This window comes from Epinephelus lanceolatus, chromosome 24, assembly GCF_041903045.1.
Source record: "Epinephelus lanceolatus isolate andai-2023 chromosome 24, ASM4190304v1, whole genome shotgun sequence".
In the NCBI taxonomy this organism is placed as follows: domain Eukaryota; kingdom Metazoa; phylum Chordata; class Actinopteri; order Perciformes; family Serranidae; genus Epinephelus; species Epinephelus lanceolatus.
This window is the reverse complement of record NC_135757.1, coordinates 5,371,767-5,390,411: the sequence shown is the minus strand read 5'-3', so window position 1 is coordinate 5,390,411 and position 18,645 is coordinate 5,371,767. Positions and strand designations below refer to the sequence as shown.

Genomic DNA, 18,645 nt, shown 5'->3' with positions numbered 1-18,645 from the left:
ATGCCCTGGTGTCCTGCATGTGACTTGTAAAATTAATTGATGTTTCAACGTTGTAGGCCAGATTTTCACTTGACGGTCAGCACACTCCCTGGGTTTGATGTCTTTCTTAAAGAGGTGAATGCCTGTTCCTGCCTTAAGTGAGAGCTGATTTAACCCTTTTCATGACTGTAAAGGTAAAGCCCACGACACTCTCCTTTAATACCCTGAAACCTGCCTTGGGCTTTCCATGGAGGCGCATGGAAGGGCAGAGAGGTGTACTGTCTATAGCCCTTTTTAGATAGGAATTGTGCAAATTTGCAGGAAAGCCCAATCAGTCTTTTTTCAGCATTGGCAGTATAAAAACAAAATCAGGGAGTGCAGCAAAATGCCGCCTACCTACTTTTGTTTATACAGAATGTGCCTTTTTCGGGGCAATGGGGGGCGTGAGCAAGTAACAAAATGTGTAGCTCAGCATGTGACATAAACAGTGACGTGGGAGGGAAGCCACCGCTAGTCAGGCGGCGATTCTCTTGTAAGTCGGCCCGTCCTTCACCGTCCCCGTCATCTGACGGTTAATGGCCTCTTCGTTTGCGAGGACAAGGAGGGCGCGCAATTCCTTGTCTCCCCAGTTGCTCATCTTTACAGTGTCTGTCAGGTTTGCGTTTCCCTCTTGCTACTAGCTGCTCGCTAATTCCTGCTATCAGCTGTTTCCTGTTTATCCACCGCCAGTGGCTCGCACGTGTGGCGTCTTCAACAGCTCCTCCCACAAGTTGGCGGAACCCTTTCAGTTTAAAAAGACAGAGGTAGCCGTCTGCAACAGGAGGGGCTGTTGAAGACTTGTGTGCGTCATCAACAGCTCCTCCCACAAGTCATCAACAGCCCCTCCTGTTGCGGACGGCTACCTCTGTCTTTTTAAACTAAAAGGGTTCAGTCAATATGTCTACCCTACGAGGCGGAAAATTGGGCACCTCGGATCAACTCGCCATTCCACTTCTGTGTGTCTAAACGCTCACAGCTGGCCGGCAAAACGGCCCAACATTCGCAGAAAATCTGGCAGTGTAAAAGGGGCTCATGTCTCAGGCTTTCCTTGTTTGCACGTGGAAGGGCAGAGAGGTGTGCTCTTGCCGCCTGTGCTTTCCACATAGGCTCATGGAAGAGGCTTCCTGTGTAGGCCCGAGGAAAGGCAAAGGGGCCCCAGAACAGAGCCATACCGCCAAATATAATACTGCAAATGGAAATAAAGTTTTCCATTCGTGGTCCACTTGAATTACAATATGCTCTAAATTTATTATGGGATTATTGCCCAATTATGCCAAAATAAAACTGCCTACCCCAGCTTTAAGACCAAAAATAGATCCTCAGTTTGATGATCAAGAGAAAAAAGGATCATACCTGATCTGATTTACAGGGAGCAGACTGTGTCTCACAGCTTAAACATGATGGATCAGGATATTTGTGACCTTCTGGAAGCTCACCTTCCTGCCATCCAAGTGGAATAGTTGACTTCACCTGACAAAGAGACACAGATTTCGATATTCTATTGGGTGGGAGGACACAACTCTCATATTGTCTGCGCTCAGACAGACAAAATGACAGGCGTTATGTGAGTGTTGCCCTCATTTACAACATAAGTGCTACCTTCAGGACGACTCTTCCTGAGCGCTGACAGCTGAGAGCAAAGAGGGGAAGATGGATGGAATTTAAATTTGAAGTGTGTGAGTGTGAGGACACATGCCCCGGGAGGACAGCCGGTGGCGACTTAGCTTCACGTGTGCACACAGGATTAAGGCTGAAACCAGGAGCTGGGGATACCACAGGGAGAGATGTGTCAGAGGGATTTTTCTAGTCAGTGGTATGGTTCAGGTGTTGGGGAGGACATGTTCTGACAAACCCTATTACACTTTCCTTCTGCCTACTGAGCGAGGAAAAACAAAGAGGAGCTTCTTGGCTTTTTTGTGGGAAAATCTCAAACTTTTAGTTGATTTCCTGCAGAAATATGCAGCTTTCTATAAAACAAAAGGTGGATTTGTGTGGATATGTGGTGGAGGTGGAGGGGGTGCAGTTATGGAGCATCTTTCATCATGTGAAGCCTTTCTCTCTTTAAGGAATGCTGTTTTCAGTGCGGACCACAGACAGGTGCCACACTGCAGAGCAACATGTCTGAACAGAGAATCAAACACATGGAAAACTCACACCGGCTCTGCTTCAGTTTGAGTCATAATACTTGGACTTATCAGACACCAGTCACAAATGTGATGACTTTAGACTCGAGTTGACAAAACTGTGTAGACTTGCCACTTGATTTGGGCTCAATCCATCCCTTGCCTCTACTACTTAGCCCCTTTTTATAGCTTTTGAAACAAGGAAAACCTTTTTTAACTGCTTTCAGTCTTTACATGTAAGAGAAACTCTTACTTTTTATATCTGGTTTCCACAATCCACCTTTGGTAAACATCAGTTTCTGCATTTCTGCAGTAATGAAATTGATTTCTTTAAAGAGACGGCTGAATCTTCCTTTGTGTTTTCTTTTAAAGGTCTCGTGTCTGGGATTTAGTGACATCTAGTGGTGAGTTTGCAGAATGCAACTGGCTGAAACTGATGCAGAAGATCCAAGTAATTTTACACCCAGGAAGTCAATTTTGTTTGACTTCATGAGCCACTGAGCAACTTCCACAGAAATGAACCACACATTCTCACTCCGACCTCTCAGGTTGACGTTTGGTCATGGACTTTCTCTGTCCAGATATGATGTGAAAGGAACCCATAGGGAGGTTCGGGAGTATTCCCGAACGGCCAGTCTGTTCCAGGCCGCACCGGCCGGTGGTCGGAATGTTTTTTTACCCCATAAAACGCAGTCGCGGTTGACCGCAGCAGCCTGCCCTCGCAGCCACAGGTGGCAGTGGCACAGAGTGGAACATCAGACTGGGTCAATCTAATATTTTGCATATTAAGGGGGGATACGAGCGGTTAGCAAGCACTGCCTACATGGCCCTATCATCCCAGACGACAAACCCGACGGTCCGGGTTCGGGCCGAAAAAATATGCAAATGACTTGGGCCGGGTTGGACCTCAGGCTTTTTTTTTTTTTTCGGACAGACAAAGCTGGTGTGTCGGCTGCGTCGGGTCTGGGCTTAAAAACCTGCAGGGTCAGGTTGTAATTTTCAGGTCCATTGAGAACTCGAGAACTTACACCATACGTGTGAGCACTTCTGATGCCAACAACAGAATAAAAATAGAAACGGGGCATCCAACAAAAGTTCAGCTCAAAACAGCGCACCACATCGTGCTGCGTTGCATCACTCGCAGGTAGTTAAAAACGATGCAATCAAACTGATATAGTTGCTGACACTTGCTCACGTCACATCCAGTTAGGGCATGGTGTTAGCCATCCATCTTATCCAGGGCCAGCAATATTTTCAAGCTCCTCCCGGGGGACCCCGTCTGTCTGAGCTCGGACTTCGGTGTTAGCATAATGAGCAAATGACTCTTTCAAAGGTAACAAAAACACAATGATTCTTATTTTCAGGTGATTATACGCCAAAGAAAACATAATTATGAGTATTATATTCCATCTCTGCCAATATGTACCCCTACATCTGACACACTGGACCTTTAAATCAAACAGTTTACATATACTGTGTATCAGTCATGTTCAGCTGCCACTCACAGTGTAAACAGGTTTTATATAGCAGTATAATTTTATACTGAAGCACTATTTTCCAGCTCATGAGCACACTCACATTTTCTGTTTGTGTCAGCTCTGCTCCTCACTGATTGGACACAGTGAGTTTAACAGCTTTCTGGAGCCTCGGGGAAAGTTCAGTGAAACTTCATAAAGTCAGTTGAGTGGTGAAGCCTCTGGGCTGCACTGTAAACTGATTGATGGCAGATATGTGAAGTTAGCGCGCAACAAGTAAAGAAGTCCTGCTGGAATAAAAGCATTTTATCTGTCACTGTGATCATCATCCTATGATTTAATTCTATTAAATATGGGGTAAAAAGGCTGTTATAATAAATGCAATGTGATATTACTGCTGCTTTACTAAAGTCTGTACCAATAAAGGTAAGTAATCAATAGAATTAACTAAACTATTTTTGCAGGAGTTTGAATAAACATTTGAAACGGTGCCGTAGTTCAGAAAGTATGAACAACTGAATTAATAACCTGTTTCCTGTTGATTTTAAGAGGTTGGAAAAAGCCTCAAACTCCAACACTTAAAATGTGGAGGGGACAAATGATGGGCATAGTTGCATGTTGGGAAGATTAAACTGGAAAAATGATATGGTAAAAGAACAATGGGACAGCTTTAGTGGGTATATATGTGAATGTAGTGACCTAACCTTGACAGTTATTTGATGATTTGGTTCAGTACATTTGTAAATGTTGGTATAACCAGATAACTGCTTTAATTTAATTTAATTTAATTATTGATTATTATTGTTTTATTTTATTTCATTTTATTTTATTTATATTTGTTTCAATAAAACTTTTATCATAATTATATCGTAAAAAACTTATATTTTTTTGTCTTTTTTAGTCTTTAGTTTTTTTCTTTATCGGGTTAACTGAACTCCGCATAGTTTATTTTAGTACAAACATTTTAAATCAGATTTTGTTTCTAGTTTTTTTTTATCCATATTGACTATTTTAGAAGCCAATATCACCACGTCAACCTTGATGCTGTTCATTTTCATCAGTGGAGCTTTTACTTTGAAAAACTCCGGAAATACATGAAGTTCCCCACAGTTTTTTTTTAAAAAAAAAAATTTATTTATTTATTTATTTGTATATTCATTTTAAAAAAACTTAAAAACAAACAAAAAAAATTATGATAAAGAAACAATAAAAACAATAATTTTCTTATCATATTAACTGATTGTTTATTTTATACAAACATCCATAAGCATTATTAATTAGATTTTGTTTGTAGTTTTTAATCCATACTGATTATTTTTGGTCTTTTTTTGTTTTTGTATATTCATGTTAATAAACAGCAATAAACTTTAAATTATACAATAAAAAATTAAAAACAATTTCAGCAGTCATTTGTTACTTTATTGCTGCAGAAAATGCTCATCAGTGAAGCTTTTACTTTGAAAAACGCAGGAAATGGATGAAGCTCCCCGCGCAGCTCGACGCTAGACTCATTCCGCGCACCGCTGTGCGTCAAGGTGCATTCAGGCTCCACAGGTAGACGGGAGATCGGTGAATCTGTCCGTCACAGTGATTTATTTCCCACACACACGCTGTTGAAAGTGTCCACTGGAGATGACCTCAGCTCAGAGCCTCTGAAGGATTTAATTTAATTTTTCATAGATAAGAAAACTTGCAGGATGCGTCGACGCGACAGGTGGTCGATCCTGAGCCTGCTGACCTGCATCCTGCTGCTGTGTGCGGTCACACACATCAAATCTCAGCGCAGAGGTAAAAAGATGCTGCAGAGTTATTTTATTCTGTACTCACTTTGCATGTTTGCTGTAATAATTCGGCGCTGCGTATTAAAGAAAATATTCCTGCAAAACTCTAAAAAAGATCATTAAAAGTGCAGAAAATGCAGCTTTAAAATGCGTTAAAACAACATGAGATTTGGTGTCCTAGCTTACACCAGAAACCCCCCCAAAGCCTCATTTTTAATGTATTTTTAATTGAAATTCTGCCATGAATATGAATGTCTGCTGCATTATTCCGACTAATGAGCTGAGTGTGCAGACACATGATCTCAAAGCTTGTGTTTCCAGGCTGGAATGAGGTTGTGGTTGATGTGATTGTCTGGACTTGTCTCCAGAGAGTTATGAATAGCTCAGAGCATCTCCTCTCCTCTACTGTACCTTACTGTCTGCAGCTTGTGTTTGCCAAAGTGAGGGATGCTCCCTGTGTGCTCAGCAGATCATGCACTGACCTGCTCCTCTTCGCTGGCATCACACAGTGGATTGTTTTTTAATTCGATGACTTGGCTTTTATTTTATTCGCTGCCCTTGTTTCTGCAGCTGTCTGATGGCTGAGCACCAGGCTTGTTTGCTTTGTTCATGGACGAGACTATGACACAATGGGCCCCTGGGCACAGACATGTAGAGGCCCCCCCCCCCCCACGCCCCCACATCAGAGCACGTCTGCCAGATTGAGATAGACGGAAAACAAACACAAAGGAAGCACAGGTCTTTGTGGTTGTTGGCGTCCCTTTTTGTGATCATTTAACGTCTCTTTATATAATTATATATAGCTTTATGGAGTCTCTTTGTGGACATTTTAGGTCTCTGAGGTCATTTTACTTTTCTTTATGGATGTTTTTCAACTCTTTGAGATCATTTTGTTTTCCGCTGTGCTCATTATAAATGTTTTTTGTGGTCATTTGGCATCTCTTTGTGGTTGATTTTTGCATCTTTGTGGGTGTTAGGTGTCTTTGTCTCTTTTTTTGCATCTCTTTCTGTTCATTTCACATCTCTTTTTACACATTTTGTGTCTCTTTGTAGCTGTTTTACGTCTTGGTGATCATTGTACATCTCTTTGTGGTCATTTGTCGTCTCTTTGTGGTTGTTTTTTGCGTCTTTGAGGTTGTAATTTTGTGTCTGTGCTTGTTTTGTGTCTCTTTATGGTCATTATACATCTTTCTCTGACCTTTCTGCATGTCTTCACTATCGATTAACGTCTTTGTGATCATTAAATGTCTGTTTTGTCTCTTTGTGGTCATTTGGCATCTCTTTGTGGTCATTTGGTGTCTCTTCGTGGTCATTTGTCATCTCTTTGTGGTCATTTGGTGTCTCTTCGTGGTCATTTGGCATCTCTTTGTGGTCATTTGGTGTCTCTTTGTGGTCATTTGGTGTCTCTTCGCGGTCATTTGGCATCTCTTTGTGGTCATTTGGTGTCTCTTCGTGGTCATTTGTCATCTCTTTGTGGTCATTTGGTGTCTCTTCGTGGTCATTTGGCATCTCTTTGTGGTCATTTGGTGTCTCTTTGTGGTCATTTGGTGTCTCTTCGCGGTCATTTGGCATCTCTTTGTGGTCATTTGGTGTCTCTTCGCGGTCATTTGGCATCTCTTTGTGGTCATTTGTCATCTCTTTGTGGTCATTTGGCGTTTCTTTGTGGTCATTTGGCATCTCTTCGTGATCATTTGGCGTCTCTTTGTGGTCATTTGGCGTCTCTTTGTGGTCATTTGGCGTCTCTTTGTGGTCATTTGGCATCTCTTCGTGATCATTTGGTGCCTCTTTGTGGTCATTTGGCGTCTCTTTGTGGTCATTTGGCGTCTCTTTGTGGTCATTTGGCATCTCTTTGTGGTCATTTGGCGCCTCTTTGTGATCATTTGGCATCTCTTTGTGGTCATTTGGCGCCTCTTTGTGGTCATTTGGCATCTCTGTGGTCATTTGGCATCTCTTTGTCGTCATTTGGCGTCTCTTTGTGGTCATTTGTCATCTCTTTGTGGTCATTTGGCGTCACTTTGTGGTCATTTGGCGTCTCTTTGTGGTCATTTGGCATCTCTTCGTGGTCATTTGGCATCTCTTCGTGGTCATTTGGCGTCTCTTTGTGGTCATTTGGTGTCTCTTTGTGGTCATTTGGCATCACTTTGTGGTCATTTGGCATCTCTGTGGTCATTTGGCATCTCTTTGTGGTCATTTGGCGCCTCTTTGTGGTCATTTGGCATCTCTTTGTAGTCATTTGGCATCTCTTCGTGATCATTTGGCGTCTCTTTGTGGTCATTTGGCGTCTCTTTGTGGTCATTTGGTGTCTCTTTGTGGTCATTTGGCGTCTCTTTGTGGTCATTTGGCATCTCTTTGTGGTCATGTGGCATCTCTTTGTAGCCATTTGGCATCTCTTCGCGGTCATTTGGCGTCTCTTTGTGGTCATTTGGCATCTCTTTGTGGTCATTTGGCATCACTTCGTGGTCATTTGGCGTCTCTTTGTGGTCATTTGGCATCTCTTTGTGGCCATTTGGCATCTCTTTGTGGTCATTTGGCGTCTCTTTGTGGTCATTTGGCATCTCTTTGTGGTCATTTGGCATCACTTTGTGGTCATTTGGCGTCTCTGTGGTCATTTGGCGTCTCTTTGTGGTCATTTGGCGTCTCTTTGTGGTCATTTGGCATCACTTTGTGGTCATTTGGCATCTCTGTGGTCATTTGGCATCTCTTTGTGGTCATTTGGCGCCTCTTTGTGGTCATTTGGCATCTCTTTGTAGTCATTTGGCATCTCTTCGTGATCATTTGGCGTCTCTTTGTGGTCATTTGGCGTCTCTTTGTGGTCATTTGGTGTCTCTTTGTGGTCATTTGGTGTCTCTTTGTGGTCATTTGGCATCTCTTTGTGGTCATTTGGCATCTCTTTGTAGCCATTTGGCATCTCTTCGCGGTCATTTGGCGTCTCTTTGTGGTCATTTGGCATCTCTTTGTGGTCATTTGGCATCACTTCGTGGTCATTTGGCGTCTCTTTGTGGTCATTTGGCGTCTCTTTGTGGCCATTTGGCATCTCTTTGTGGTCATTTGGCGTCTCTTTGTGGTCATTTGGCATCTCTTTGTGGTCATTTGGCGTCTCTGTGGTCATTTGGCGTCTCTTTGTGGTCATTTGGTGTCTCTTTGTGGTCATTTGGCATCACTTTGTGGTCATTTTGGCATCTCTGTGGTCATTTGGCGTCTCTTTGTGGTCATTTGTCATCTCTTTGTGGTCGTTTCAGGTATTGTAGTCATTTTGAGTGTCATTTTCGTGGTAATTTTGTGTCTCTTTGTCATCATGTTACGTCTTTTAGATCATTTCACGTCAATGTGGTCATTGTTTGTTTCTTTGTGGCTGTTTGGCATCTTTTTGTCATTGTTTTAGGTCTCTGAGACAATTTTACGTCTCTTTGTGGACAGTTTGTCTCATTTTGTACCGCTGCAGTAATTGTACGTGTCTTTGTGGTTGCTTTTTGCGTCTTTGTGGTTGTTAAGGCATCTCTTTCATCTTTTTCATCTTTTTGCATCTCTTTCTGTTCTTTTCACTTCTCTCTGAAGGCATTTCGTGTCTCTTTGTGGTCACTTTGAGTCCCATCATGGTAATTTTGCATCTCTTTGTGGTAGTTTTACATCTGTGTCATCATTTCAAGTCTATGTGGTCGCTACATGTCTCTTTGTGGTTGTTTGGCATCTGTTTGTGATAATTTTACATGGCTCTGTGATCGTTTTAGGTACCACTAAGCCACCGACGCCCCTTCACATCTATCTTTTGTGTCTCTTTGTGGTCATTTTACATCTTTGTGGTCATTTCTTGCATCGTTGTGGTTGTTTGGCGTCTCTCTGCCATCTTTTTGCATCTCTTTCTGTTCTTTTCATATCTATCTGCAGTAATTTTACATCTCTTTGTTGTTTTGCGTGTCTTTCTGGTCATTTTTGTATCTCTTTGTGGTCGTTTTACATCTTTTCAATCTTAATATGCCTCATTGTGGTCATTTTGCATCTGTTTGTGGTTGTTTTTTGCACCAATGTGGTTGTTTGGTGTCTCATTGTAAATGTTTTACATCTCTCATTTGCCTTTTCAAGTCTCTGTAGTTTTGTGTCTAAGTTTGTCGTCACTTTGTGTCTCTTCATAGTCGTTTGATTAACTTAGCAACAAGGAATGTTTACAGTGACTTTAACAGAGGAACCCTCTGACCCCTCGAGCTCCTGTACCTGTTCTTGGATAGCTCATACAGTCATCTATCCATGATTCTGTTCATGCAGGGAAGGGATGTTACTTTATAGTGTGTTGTAGTGCAGAACAGAATGTTATGTGTGTGTGTGTGTGTGTGTGTGTGTGTGTAGAGGGAGGTGATTTGCGGTTTGTTCAGATTTTCCCTTCTTCAGGGCTCGTCGGTCCCTCCCAGAGCAACAGGCACGCTTCAACTTCATCGCCTAATTTTACCTCCTCTTGCCTCCTCCGCTCGGTACACACACACACATACACACACATTCTACACAACACACACTGCTGACATTCAGGCATGCCCACACATTCATGTAGAGACATAGTATACGCAGAAACGCTCCGACAGACTTCACACAAGAATTCAGGCTCACACTTTGTGTAAACTTGCAGTTTTGCTTATTTTTCTTTTTCTACGGAACGACGTGACACCGAGGAACTGTAATCAACATATGCATCAGATTTTCGTGTCAGTCTGTCAGAATTAAAGAGACAACATTTCCATCTGCGCTCATAGTTTTTGCAAAGAGGTTAAACATATGACGCAGAGAGAAATCTGCCATGAAATTAGCGGTGATTCCCTTTGCATTGGTTTAAAATTAAAGCTAAAGCAGAGCGATTCCACCAAATAAGGAAACTCCGGCCAAACACTGAGCATCATTAACCGCTAATTTACTGTCTTAACGTCTATGTTCTTTTCTCTACATTGAACAGATAAAGCGCCTCTTAGATTTACTGTGTTTACGTGACATGTAAGCACTTAACCAAAGTATGCTGTAACACAAGCAGCAGACGTTTCCCCTGGGTGGTCCCTGATATATGAGGCTATATTTTATCAAAGCAGACAACAAATGGCGATAAAACGGTGTACAACACTTGTGGCTGTTGATATGACAGCGTGGTGCGATTCAGGATGTAAGGGGAATTTAATACGGGGGATAATTACATCAGGAGGAAAATGTCACAGTGTTTATCTCTTGTATTCTTTCCTGGATTCACAGCTGGTTCAGCGTGTCTCAACACGAGGCCCATTGCTGCCATTGCAGATGTGGAAATTTCACTTGTGTGTATACAAATCCGATACCAACAAAGTTGGGATGCTGTGTAAAACATACATTAAAACAGAATGCAATAATTTGGAAATTCCTTTCAACATGCAAATGCAATGACTGTCAGAACTTCGACAGTTTGTGTCTTCAGTTTTCAAACACTTACTAGCCCTTTTTAGACAGGAGTTGTGCAAATTTGCAGGAAAGCCCAATCAGTCTTTTTTCAACATTGGCAGTATAAAAACAAAATCGGGGAGTGCAGCAAAATGCCGCCTACCTACTTTTGTTATACAGAATGCGCCTTTTTCAGGCCAATGGAGGGCGTGAGCAAGTAACAAAACGTGTAGCTCGGCGTGAGACGTAAACAGTGACACAAAACGGCCCAACATTCGCGGAAAATCTGGCAGTGTAAAAGGGGCTACTGAGTGTTGTTAAAAGAAAAGGTGACCAAACGGAGGAGTGGATGATCGAAGAAGTCCGCTAATATGCACATTTGCACAACTCTCAACAAGACTCTCGCAAACTCCTGGAGAGAAATTTCCAGTAACAGCGGTGTGGACGTAGCAGAATGTACGAAGAAGTGGAAAACCTTGAGGGACATGTACAGTGCCGAAAGAAACTCGCCACATGGAGTGGGGACCCAGGGGCAAAGAAAGTTCCACACCGTCACTACTTTTTTGGAATCGGGGTTGTGTTTGTGTCCGAGCTGCAGGCCAAGTTAGAGACACGGGGTACTCTCATAAAGTCAGATAATGTTGTACATAAAGCAGAATAATTTGGGATTGTTTCTTTAGAGTTCTCACAGAAGGATGCGTTTTCAAAAGAGATCTGATCCACTCTACTTCCCACATGGCAGAGGATTTTCCTCACTTAAATCTGTTGAGAACATCAAGTGCCAGAGTTTTCATCAGCTGGATCAGCGTTAAATCACTGATTAAATCAATCAACAGGAGCTAAACAGATGTTTGTTGATGTATAAACAAGGCTAATTACGGTGTAAACCTGAGTGCTGGAGTGAAGACGTGATGAAGTCTCACTGTTCAGCTTCGACTGCCGGCTCAGTTGCAACAGATATGATGTCACATTTTAGTGACATATAACCAGCTGTACCTATTTACTAAACTTAACCTCCTTCTGCACTTTTAAAGATTTCCGAAAAGTTAAGATGTGAATACTGACCCCTCTCGTGCTTCACTCTCAAGATTAAAGGTTTTAAATTCTAAGTCTAGAGTTGGGTGGGTGAAATGAACGGGGACTGGACTCTGGACACTTCTGTCACCACGACAGCTTCAAAGAGCTTTTTACCGGACAGGAAGTAGGCGGTGGTTCAGTTTGTTCTCAGCCCTGTTGTTACTGCAGTAGGAGCATGATGATTTTCTCTTGTTTGGACTCAGTGTTTCTCATTTACTGAATTGTTGCTTTCTATTTTTTGTCATTTCATACTCGTAGTAGCAATCAAAAATATGGAGCATGTCCAGTGAGTGCTGCTTAAGTTAGGGAGAAGTATTTGGGCTTTTGGATTTGGTTTACTTCCTCCCTCGCGGTTCCAAGTGATTTTATTGTTGGCGCTTTTTTTAAATTCCAGAGGCAATTTGTTGCAGCACAAGAGCAGAACTGAGTACATTTGAATATCACTTTATTTACAGCATGTAATAATGTTATTCTTCATATTGTGCAGCCCAAAAAGAACTTACGTTGATGCTCCTTGGTGGGTCCAGTGGCCAAGCGCTGGTGTTTTGACGAGTTGGAATTGAGAATGTGTCGCAGGTGAATGAAGGGCCATAAAAAGTAGGGTTGTTATGATACCACAACTATCGCACATTCACATATATGTAGACGCTGGGCTGCTGCCAGAGGAGCCGATGACTGAGTTCCCTCTGAGCGGTAAGTCGCTAAAAGAGTCTGAGAAGTCCGGAGCTGTTCATAAAACATTCAGGACGCCACAGTTTATTCCACACTACTGAAGCTGCTCCTCTTTTTGGAACCACTGCAGAGTTGCTAATAATTTGATTTTCAGGCGTGCTTGTTGTTGCCATGGGTAATAGTATGACATTAATATGTCAATAAGCCAAAATATTGCGAGGGCCATAATATCCATTTTTCATATCATATTAAAAATTATACCAGTAGTATTATTATGAAAGATATGACATGCACACCCCGACTGTCATCATCTAAAGTAGGGTTGTCATGAGATCTTACGCAAAAAATGCATCGGTACGGTTTTTTTTTTTTCGGTACCGTAAGTACCGGATGCAGCTTTGCCCTCAGCGGGCCGTGTTGATTCCTGTCGGAATTGACGGGGGCAGTACACGTGTGTTAGTCGGTGCCGAGGACGAGCGCCGAAGAAGAACGCCTGTTCTCCATCATCTTTGCTACAAACGATAGCTATGTTTCTAGGGATAGACCAATATGGATTTTTTAGGGCCGATGCTGATACCGATTTTTTTCCATCACCCTTAGCCGATGACCGATTATGGACTGCCGATTTTCTTGAGCTGATATTTGGGGCCGATACTGCTTTTGCTCCCTCAATTTACATAAAAAAAAATGACACAATGATAACAAATATTACAGGTCTCAAGTTTAAAATAAGAAACATTTATTGAACAGTAAAAAATACTAAAACAAGATGGAAAGTTGAGGTAGAACAGGTAGAATATTATTATTATTATTATTATTATACATTCAAATAAAAAAAAGAGTTCAGTGCTCTTAAATCTTCCAGTAATGTCTTATATAAACAAATATTTAAGCTGAAGCATAAATAAAACAACAACTACTGTACACAGTAGGATTCAACAGCTTTGTTCAACTTACCCACATACTTTCCAAAGGAAAAAAGTGCCAGGGAAAAATAAATCCGCGAACCCACGCGCGTATCGGCCGATGCCAATACAAGTAAAAAACTCAAATATCGGCCCGATATATCAGCCGGCTGATGTATCGGTCTATCCTTATATGTTTCCATCCAAAAGTGATTCAAATCATTGGGAAATGCGCATTAAAAGAGATACGAATCCTGTGTGTTTCCATTAAATGTACGGACTTTGGTGTAAACTACGAACTCGCGCGAGTTTTCCACAGAACCAGAAACAAAACAAATCTCGCATTCTTCTTCTACGTTTTCTGGCGGTTGGCAACCAGCTTGGAAATGCATTACCGCCTTCCCGACCCGGAGTGTGGATATCACCATGGAGAGAGGTGCGCTACGTCAGACTTAATTCAAACATAACTGTTTCCATCCCCTGTTTTGCGAATCAGCATTTTTTCCAATCAACCAAAACCCGGCTAAAGCGAGCGTATTTTAGTTTGTGCGAATCAGGGAATTTTAATTCGAATTTTGGCGTTTCCATCATAATTTTCCGATGCGATACTTCTAGATGCGCATCTAAACAGGCTGATGGAAACATGGCTAATGGCTTCTACAAGTGCTAGAGTTTAAATCGGGCCCAAAAAATCCAGCCCAACCCCACCCAAGCATGTGCACGCTCTGTCCGAGCCTGACCCTTCCCTTGAACTGTAATTATGAGCCAGAGCCCGGTTTAAACCCAACACTGGATACGAACGTGGACGTTGAAGGCTGACTCTCGTCTTTCTTTGCATGGCAAGCCTTCGTCATGTGCCTTTTAAGTGTCAAGGTCCCCGTCTTTTTGCTGTCATATACCAGCATCGCGCTGCACTTGGTACACTTGACGAAGCTGATACACACGTTGTCACCGTCGATCACTCACATGTGCGCGGCCAGTGGCGCCGCCACCATGCAGGTCTCCTACCCCTGCTTTAGCTAAACAAATTCAGAATATTGATATTTTGTTACACACCTTTTAAATGTGTGAGAGGATAAAGCAGCATAAAAAGACATAAGTACTTTAAAAAGTGGACCAAATGTGTCTTTTCCTGAGTGAATCAGCTAAATATACAGCAGAGAATAAGGTGTGTATCCTCAGGTTGAGTAAACAGCAGCTTCTTGAAAGAAACTTTATTTTCCACGTCGCCTCGAGGACAATTCTTCACTGCTGTTACCTCCCATTTTTATCTGTAATTACAGCTTTTATCCTGCGTTCGTCTCACACTCTGCCTCCACACTCATCAGACGTGTAACAAATGAAACATCAAAGCTCTTTTACAACAGTATGTACATAATGACACCTTCCCCATGGAGGCCTCATAAAGGCAGCTGAGGGTGTTTTCTCCCTGCTGCCAGCTCTGTAAAGGTGACAGCGGAAGTGTTCAGTGGACGTATGATCTCATGCTGAGGGGTGAGAGGATGTTTTGCTTTCCGTCCTCCATCTTTCTACACAATCTGCCGGCTAACCTGGCCGGTCAGGAGCTGCTCGCTGTTACTGGGGGACGCTTTGTTTTCCCAGCTGCAGCTGATGGCTTTCAGGTGGTGATAATGGTGATAATGGTGGCTGTGGTTTGCTTCTCCCACCTGCTCCGCTCTTTAAGATCTAATCAGGTTGTTGTCCAGGAATAGTGTGGAAGGATTCAGGGTGATTTTAGGTTAATTTCTAAAAGCAGGAGCTTCTGGTCGGAGCTTTGGATTTGTGCCTCCGTTTACCAGAAACACACATATTGCATAATTGCTGTCTCTCCTGATTGTAATGACTTCTTTGGTGATGAGACATCACCTTTCTCAAGAAAAGAAAGGTCTGGCTGCGCCGACTCTCACTTTAAGATTGGAGAAAAAAATGCCCCGGCTTTTTTTATTTCTTTCAACCAATCACAGTTGTTCTTGGTGGTGCCACAGCAACAGTGTGCTTGCAAAAATATTACTGGGGGGAAACAGGTTTTGGTGTAACACGCCCACAAAAATATCGCCTACAGGATGCGAACCATGGCAGAAAAATGGCTACATCCCCGCAAGATCAAACACCGCAAAAGTTAGTAAAGGACGTGTTGAAAACTGCAACCGGAGGTGGTAGGGCGGGACTTCAGCGGGTGGCTCGTTCTGCCCAATGAGAGGCTGATCTATGCAGCGAACTTCCGCCCACTCAGACTAGCTAACAAGCAACCTGACGACGGTAATTGTAGCTATGTGTGAACTTTTTTCCCCTTCTCTTGCTCGGTGGTAGCCATGGCGACATCTACCCCTCGCTGGCAAGTCAGCATCTCAAATCGCTTGCTCCGAAGGGCTAGTTTCACACCCACTACCCCTCGTTATGTCCCCTACCCCTACAAAAATTAATTGGAACACCACTACCCCTCGTGGGAACGCGCAAATGTAGGGGTAGGGCTAAAGGCCCGAACATACTCGTGTGGAACATACGTGGAACGGACTCCACGAGGAATGTCCGCAGTCATTCGGGCTTCCATAGTCGAGCGCACTTCCGCGTTGTAGTTTCCTGTAAAAATGTCCGTGAAAAATCCCCGCGATGTGAAAAATACATGCCGAGCAGTCACTGGTGCGCGGAGCGGAGTCCGCGCGGTCGTAAAATCTGAGCTTTGCGCACACAGGGCTTGCGGACGTCCGCTTTGAGTCCGCGCGGACCTCCACGGAGTCCGTTCCGTGTGCGCTCCGCCCGAGTATGTTCGGGCCTTAAGGGGTAGGGCTAAGGGGGGGGGGTATTGGGACGGGCCCTTACTGTCCTACTTCTATCTGTGGACATGTTGTTGTGTTTGTATGTGCAAAATACAGTGTAATGTGTCGTTATCAACTATAACATGCACAAAACAATAAGAAATAAAATAAAAATACATTAAAAAATAAATAAATAAATGAAAACAATTGATAACAAAATAAAAAATATATAAAAAATAATAAATAAAAAATAAAGTAACAAAATAATAAAAATGAAAATATAGGAGAAAAAAATGAAAATGTTTCTCCGACAGCTCGTGACTTCATCCCACCGTACAGCCAAATAAAGCAAAGGGTGCAAACTGCAGGTGCCTTTAATGTAAGACACAAAGTAAAGCCGCAGCTTTTCAACCATTAAAAAAATATGTAACGCAGGTTGGTGCAGGCGAAAGCACACACTGTTAGCAGAGAGATAAACTTAAGCCTGCAGCTACTTTCATATAAAAGACTTTAAGTATCCTTGTTGCACTTGAATGCACAAGCCATGATATCTCTCACTGCACCCAGCCCTCAGAGACAGAAGCCCTGTGTTCATGATAATCAGTAATATTTACCGCCTTGCTCATTTCCAGATCACTTAAAAAAAAGTCGACTGTACTGGCTACGAAGATTCTCTACAGTGGAACCTTTCTGCGTGCTGAACCCGAGCCACAGCTGACTCATCCATTGTCATCTTTTCCATGTTTTGCACGGCACATCACATCAGCCTTTTAATCATTTCCACCACCGAGTGCCCATATCCTCCACAAAGGCTCGGCCTGCTGCCAAGACAGAGGCCACGAACCTCTTAGACTGATTCTCGCTGCTGTTTATCAGCCGAGGAGGAGCTCACAGGCTGGTCCTCGCTCACCACACGTTGGCCGTTGGCCGTGCGGAGATTAATGACTGACTTCCACCTGTGCATGAAGCTGTTTCACGGTTGTTTGTCGGCGCTGCGTTCCAGGTTCAGGTCACATCAGGGATGTGAGGGAAGGTGATGAGAGTGTTACTTTATGAAGAGAGACAGGCCGTTATTAGATATGTGTGGAAAAACATTTGCAAGTTGGGATTCTTGAACGTTTTCTTCCTTGCAGCCACAGTATCGCCGGAGGGAGTGACGTGTGAAAGGATGCGTGTCATTCTTCTCAAATGAGGACAAGTGTCAGAGTTACATGGAGGAATGTGGGAGGTCAGAATCCAGTCTGAAGCAGCTTTGAGTTCTGCGTTGACGTCATGTTGTGGACAAAAGCTGAGCGGCTAACTCCAGTTTAGCTGCCGTGGATGAGTCTGTGTGGGTTAGGGTTGGGGTTTGACATTTTGGGAGCGTCAGTGGGGTCATGAGCAGTGCTTGCCCTCGGGTACAGTATCTGAGCTGTAGGAATTTAAAGTCACCTGCAGCGCCTCAAATTGCGAGACTTTTGCACACGTGTCTCCAGGCTGCAAAATGCACCTCTGACAGGTGAGACAGAAAAATACGGCAGATCCGTTTGAATTCAACACAGAACTGAAATGACCTTTTAATCGCTTTAAAGCTCCATAATTGCTTTTAATTTTCTGCTGCCGGTCATCTCCTCTGAAGAGGCTGCCACACGTACCTCCCGTTACTCTTTACCGCCTGGCCTCTACAACAAACGTCCTCATTCAACAGATTGAGATCCTCCACACAAGGAGTCGACTGTCTTGTCTCGGAGCTCCCGTGTTGCTTAATGAATTGTGCATTGAGCCTGGATGAGGGAACCGTCTCACACCCTCTCGTCTGAAAATGCCCTGCTTTTGTCCGTGCCAAGAACCCACTTTGACATACCGCAGGGTGTAAGGATCGGGTGGTGGAGGGAGGAGTGTCATGGGTGTAGATTTCTGCCGAGCATCTGCCAAGATGCCCCGCGGGGGGACTTTTTTTTTTTTCTTCTTCTTCGCTTAGTAGCAAGAATTTGAGTTATTTGATCACTGGAAACCACAGATAGAGATCAGTGAGGAGTGTGATGGATTTCTAGGTTTGAACCAACCAATATTTGTGCAGATGTGGTGCAGAGAGAATCTCCAGATTTCAAACAACAGGTGGCAGCATTTCATTTTCATTTTGTTGGACACTTTAAGGCATTGAAAACACCTTTTATCCACTATGTGTGTGTCAGCTCTGCAGGATCCAAGTACACAATTCCCTTTTGCAGCAAGCACAGGTCAGACAGTGCCACTAGTAAAAGAGATCAGAGAGTTAATGATCGGAAATGCGCGCAGTTGATAGTACTTTTCTGACGCCTTAAAGAGAGCACAAACACAACGACCGAAACAAGATGTTCTTCAGGTTTCAGGTGCAGGTTTTCCATGCTTGCCATTTTCATTTTTGTGCTTTGTTTATGTATGAAAATACCTCACCTGTGCAGTCAGGGTTGGATTAAGGCTCTTGGTTTTCA

The 18,645-nt window shown here is 43.1% G+C and overlaps 1 protein-coding gene across 1 annotated transcript in view; it reads left to right on the top strand.

Moving 5' to 3' along the window:
• Positions 1-5,134: 5,134 nt before the first annotated feature.
• Positions 5,135-18,645, top strand: part of LOC117249899 (collagen alpha-1(XVIII) chain-like) — a 70,829-nt gene continuing 57,318 nt past the window's right edge. The window contains exon 1 of the mRNA XM_033615722.2: positions 5,135-5,404. Within this exon, the coding sequence (XP_033471613.2) occupies positions 5,314-5,404 (91 nt within the window). The 5' untranslated portion in view covers positions 5,135-5,313. The remainder of the gene's footprint in view (positions 5,405-18,645) is intronic.